Source organism: Stegastes partitus, unplaced genomic scaffold (assembly GCF_000690725.1).
Source record: "Stegastes partitus isolate 25-593 unplaced genomic scaffold, Stegastes_partitus-1.0.2 Scaffold1214, whole genome shotgun sequence".
Lineage (NCBI taxonomy): Eukaryota > Metazoa > Chordata > Actinopteri > Pomacentridae > Stegastes > Stegastes partitus.
Window position 1 is genome coordinate 171,817 of NW_007578945.1, and position 5,550 is coordinate 177,366.

General features: G+C 45.1%; 1 protein-coding gene across 2 annotated transcripts; it reads left to right on the top strand.

Annotated features, from left to right (window-relative positions):
* Positions 1-388: 388 nt before the first annotated feature.
* nccrp1 (P1, F-box associated domain containing) lies at positions 389-4,797 on the top strand. 2 transcript variants are annotated; one of them, XM_008297372.1, is made up of 6 exons: positions 389-603; positions 1,813-1,893; positions 1,978-2,074; positions 2,291-2,386; positions 3,969-4,107; positions 4,190-4,797. In XM_008297372.1, exons 1-6 carry the CDS (start codon positions 450-452, stop codon positions 4,334-4,336), a joined length of 714 nt encoding a protein of 237 aa, XP_008295594.1. In that variant the 5' UTR covers positions 389-449; the 3' UTR covers positions 4,337-4,797. The 2 variants fall into 2 exon arrangements, with proteins under 2 accessions (XP_008295594.1, XP_008295595.1); XM_008297373.1 differs by having other exon boundaries at positions 391-585.
* Positions 4,798-5,550: the final 753 nt, after the last annotated feature.

A 5,550-nucleotide genomic window follows, 5' to 3' on the forward strand; every position in this document is an offset into this window, starting at 1 on the left:
TGTCTTTTTATACAGAGTGTGTAAACTTCTGGTCTAAACTGTACATAAATGATAGAAAGCATAACACTGTAAAGCTCACTGAGGTAACAGCACTACATAGACCATAATGCACCAGCTGCTACACAGGTCTGATTTAACTGACTTTATTAGTTACTGATGCATCCAGCTGGGTTGTTGTTTCCGTCTGTTACCATCCGTGACTACTACTGACTGTTAAGGAATTATCCTGTAGTACTGTGTTATTACTGCTGTTATTATTACTACCAGTAGGACCAGTAAAGCCGAACCTGGTGCTGCTGGTGCTGCTGGTGCTGCTGCGGCTTTAAGAGGAACAGAGCTGCTCTGTTTGTGTTTCCTCAGCGGGTGTGACTCAGTCTGCACTCCGCAATAAAGTCCCGGAAAGTCTTCCTGGTTGGATCAGTGTGAGTTCACCAGAGTCTGTGAGCAGCATGTCGGAGTGGAAGCAGAGATGTGAGGCTGAGTGGGGTCTGCAGGGCGCCCCGATGCCCGACGGCGTGGACTGGAAGGCCGTGTACGAAGCCGCACCGCTGGGAAAGAACCTGCTGAAGAACCCCGCACCTCACGGTACCACAGCACCTCACGGTACCACAGCACCGGCACACACAGGCTCGGTGCTGATCCACACCACTCATTGCTCTCAAGACGGATCCAGACACAGTTTTACTGATCCAGAGTCAGTTTATTCAATCACAGACGGTTTATAATCAGAACTTTGTTGTCATTGCGCATGTCACAGGTACAGAGACAGTCTTACTGATGCAGAGACAGTTAGAATCCACAGAACCGGTCCAGAGGAGGGTTCAGAGCTCAGAGATACTGATCCATAGCTGGTCTTTGGTGCAGATATTAACTTAAAAGTCATTTCAGGTGTTTCCATTGGTTCACAGTCGTGTTTTTATTCACTCATGATCACAAAGTGTTTCAATCCAAACCGAACCTTTTGTTAGAATCTGTGTTTTAAACCCAGAATTTCAACGTGTGTTTCTCATCCTGACAGCTGTTCTCGGTCACAACTCATTTTGATTAGTTACCAACAAGGCACACACTTCCTCATGAACACCGATGAACACCTTTGTGCGATGTGGCTGATGAAGACGTGTGAGGCGAACATCGCCCTGCTGCTGGTGAATGTTGTCCTCAGAGAGTCTTCATCACTGTCCTTGGTTTGATTTTAAATGACCTGTGCCATGCAGCCTTATTCAAGTGGCGACAACAGGCCTGAATACAGGATCAAAGCTGATCATCTGGAAGGAAACATGACATTTTGTTTCGTCAGGTGTCTAAAAATTGCGTTTGAAAAACACGACCGCAGCATGTTTTACCAGAAAACAGAAAATCTGGGTTGAATCCACAGACTTTGCACAACACAGTGAAAAGCTTTCACAGGGAACCACGACTATGTCAGCATGGAGGACAGAGAAAGACAGTGACCCCAGATCGATCTGTGACCAAAGGAATAACTGAAAAAGCAGTTGTTTGAGTCCTGTATTCAGTTAACAGAATTTTAGGCTTTAACGTCTACATTTCATCTACATCGGTGTTAGGACTGTGTATCTGGGCGTGGTGAGGAATAAGACCGTTGCATTGCAAATCAAAAAGCTTTTGCAACACCAGTGACAAATTCAGTGGAACCTGAGGTGTGTCGCAATGTGCAGAAATGATGCAGACGAATGCGTAAAGAGTGTGTTTTTACAGAAGAAGAGAGGCACACCCAGTGACTCGTCCAGGGAGGTGATGTTTACTGAGGGATCACAGAGGTCACACCAGTAATTTGTCTTCTTCCTGACACAGGGCTGAGTAAAGATGTTCCTCCACCTGAACCCGACCTGCCCGAAGTGCCACCAGATGGACCTCCACGCTTTCAGCCTGATGGTGAGAGACAGGAGAGATCAGCCGATTAAAAAGCAGGAGAATTAATGAGGTTTTGTAAATCTTAGCTGATCTTTTAATGCCTAGGTGACTTTACCGGTTGGACCACGAGCACAGAGGTGCTGCCCTATGATAGCAGTGGCATCCCAGAGGGTGCCGTGATCTGCAATTTGCCTACATTCAGGTAACTGAGGACATGAACCACACAGCTGCTTGGATCAGGGCTTAGCAGTGAGCATACATGTACAGACTACACTGAAGAAAGTTGCCTGCAGAGTTGTTGAAACCAGCAGCACAGCATGCTTTGAATTCACCTGGGCTTCGGCTCTTTGCTGCAGCAGTTTGTGCAGTGAAGTCAGGTGGAGCTCAACGTAACTCTGGCCTGCTCTTTCCTCCTCAGCTGGTTCACCATGGAGCAGGTCGTGGACCTGAAGGCAGAGGGCCTGTGGGACGAGCTGCTGGATGCCTTTCAGCCTGAGATAGTCGTCCAAGACTGGTTGGTTTATGAGCATTCCCACCCTTCAGCCCATATAACAGACAGTATATGATCACTTATCACTGCGGCCTTATCAGCACATAGGCGACACCATGTATAGGACGTGTTTCACAGCTGTACTGACAGGCTTTGTGGTTTACTTTAGAATATTAACATGTTTGAGCAGATTTGTGGCAAAGACGTGCATTTACTATTGCTGGCCACCACTGTTGGGTTATTAAATAGATTTAGACTGAAGTACATAGTCGTAGGCATACTTAGAGCAAAACACAGCAGAGACATGATACACTGATCAGACAGAGCTTTGAAGCCAGTGTTGTGTAGCTCTGACCCATCGGGGCATGGACAGGACCTCTGGGGTGAGCGGCCAGTCCTTTGTGGGTTGTTGGGTGGGGCCGATGTGGGTTAGGTTTATTCAGATGCTTTCCCTGGGTGCTCAATCAGGTGAGGATTTGGGGAGTTGGAGGGCGGAGCAGTGCGTTGAGCTCTGGGTCCTGATCCTCCAGCCAGTCCTGTTGTGTGGCGTTGCACAATGAGTTGCTGCAGCTGCAGAGTGATTTAGTCATGCAGGATGTGTAACAACGTTTTTGTGGGTGTGACGGGTCACATTAATGTCGTGACCCCGTAGGACGTAACGTTATGAGGAAACGATCCATGTTCTCACTTCACCTGTCAGTGGTTTTAATGTTGTGGCTGATCAGTGTATAAAGACTTTTTCTTAGATTCTGGTGGTCAAACAGCAAACACAAAGACTCAGGTTTATTGTTTGAACTTACACACCTGAAATCTTCACTACCTGTATAACATTATATGAATCTGGAGAGACATGGATGTAAACTGATCAGTTGGCAGGTTAGTGCAACTACAAGGCAGGAATTCCAGCTTTCTGTTTCACTTGTTCCCATCAGTTACCAAGAAGCATCCTTGTTATGTGACACAAAGCATAATCAAAATACAAATGTCTTTTTAGCTGTTTTAAACCCAGATGTAGAAGCTATTATTGGAAACTTATTTCTCCATGTGTATTAAAGTGAGCTGTGCGCTGGGCTGCATGTTCGGCTGACCGTCCCACTAAAGGAATCTCCAGGTTGTGCTAAAATTTACTGAAACTGATTAATTAAAGGGCTGCAAGGTGTCTCAGCGGTTAGCACTGTTGCCTCACAGCTAGAAGGTCGCCGGTGAGGACACCCGGGATCTTTCTGCGTGGAGTCTCCATGTTCTCCCCGTGCAGCGTGGGTTCTCTCCGGGTTCTCCGGCTTCCTCCCACAGTCCAGAAACATGCTGAGGTTAATTGGTGATTGTAAATTGTCCGTAGGTGTGAATGTGAGTGTGCTTGGTTGTCTGTCTCTAAGTGTAGCCCTGTGATAGACTGGTTACCTGTCCAGGTGAACCTGCCTTCACCCTGAGTCAGCTGGGATAGACTCCACCCCCCATGATCCCAGTGAGGATTAAGGTATAGAGATGATGGCTGATTAATTAAAAGAGTAGTAACTGAACACAGGTCTGTTTTCATGATATTTTATCCAGGAAACATCTTTGAAGTTATGAGAAAATAAAGACCAATCTTGTGTCATTTTATCAGGTATGAGGAGAGTCAGCTGCATAAATCCATCTACCAGCTGCAGGTGAAGCTTCTGGGTGCAGACAGAAGCACAGTGATCTCAGAGCACTCTGTCAGCCCCACCGAGGAGCTCCAGAATTACTCACACAACTGGAAGGCGGTGAGTCGCCGAGTCCCCCGACAGTGATCCTCTTCTCCCTGTGTCCAGACTGTTCACTGCATGTGTCTGTGTTGGCCTGCAGGTGGCGCATGTGTTCTCCGGCTACGGACCTGGGGTCAGATACGTCCGCTTCGTGCACCGTCTGAAGAACAGCTTCATGAATGGGTTCTTCCCCACGCTGTTCACCGGCAGCTCAGTGATTGTAAAACCAGTCAAGACCAGTGCATAGGCCAAATCCTGCCATGGCTGCTAACACACCCAGTCTAACCAGTTTGGTCAACATACGAAGAGTTCATTTGCAAAAACAGATTTTTGTAGATTTTCAGAAAGCTTGTTTTTTTGTTGTTTGCTTGAGATGATATCAGTCAAACTGAAGCTGAGTGGATCCAACAACAGAGAGCTGAAGTGTGACTGGTGTTGTCTCAGGTGGACGATGGAGACGTGGGTTTATGAAGGTTTGTGAAGATGGAGGTATCTGGTTTTGTAAATGAACTCCTCATATGTTGGTCGTTATGCTGGTAACTAAACAGAACATGTTCAGCCTTTCTATTGACTTATTTGATGGGATTGTTTTTTGCAACAGCTTTTGAGATTTTATTTTTTCACGTCAGGCCCTTATCTTCTGGGCGGGTTCTAAACCTTCACACCTGTGTGGCGCAATAATACAAAATAAAGTTCACTTGTTTTAGACTTGATTGTTTCTTTTAAGCACTCACACCTGTGTCTGAAACATACTGGAGACATACAGCATACAGATGAAACAGGCGGACAGCAGACACTCAGTGTGTTTCAGCGTATCAGATCATTTATGTGACATCCTCCTTCATGAACTCGTCCTCATTAGTAGAACTTTACTGAAGTTCTGCAGCCTGTGGTGAGCTCATCCACGGGGTTATTTTTCTCTCATAATGTGCAGAAACATTTTGTTAAATACGTTTTATGGTACCACTGTTTCTTTGTTTTTTTAATTTTATTTCTCACAAGACACTCTTTGTATGTGGTTAATAAATCATTACTAATGTTTCATTAAGCCAAGAATACCTGTAGGGTTAACAAAAACTCCCTTTGGTTGGTCAGACCACTTGTTTATAAAAATAGGGAAGAGAAAACAATTTAACATCACATTCATTAAGAAGGGCCTTAATGATTAAACCCTGTAATAATGATTTATTAGCCACCCTAATGACTTCAGATACTCCACAGCAATAACTTGTCCATTTATCATTAATAAAGTCAGAATAGTTCAAATCGTAATGCTATTCATGAAGAGCATCTAATGAAAAATAGAAATGAGGTCTTTTCAGTTCCCTACAGACATCTGGTGCTTTCTGAGAGATGATAATGATGATGACAGATGTTTAAAGGCGTTTGTTTTTAGGACAGTGTTAACTGTAGATTAAAATATAAAAGGGAAAAACCTGTTAAGTGCTTCTTTGTGCCCCG

What these genes read in the sequence shown, in the direction of transcription:
- nccrp1 (XM_008297372.1), top strand. Translation starts at nt 450, where the DNA reads ATGTCGGAGTGGAAGCAGAGATGTGAGGCTGAGTGGGGTCTGCAGGGC. An exon ending in TGCAATTTGCCTACATTCAG is followed by an intron (nt 2,075 to 2,290) that starts GTAACTGAGGAC and finishes TTTCCTCCTCAG; the next exon opens with CTGGTTCACCATGGAGCAGG. An exon ending in ACTCACACAACTGGAAGGCG is followed by an intron (nt 4,108 to 4,189) that starts GTGAGTCGCCGA and finishes GTTGGCCTGCAG; the next exon opens with GTGGCGCATGTGTTCTCCGG.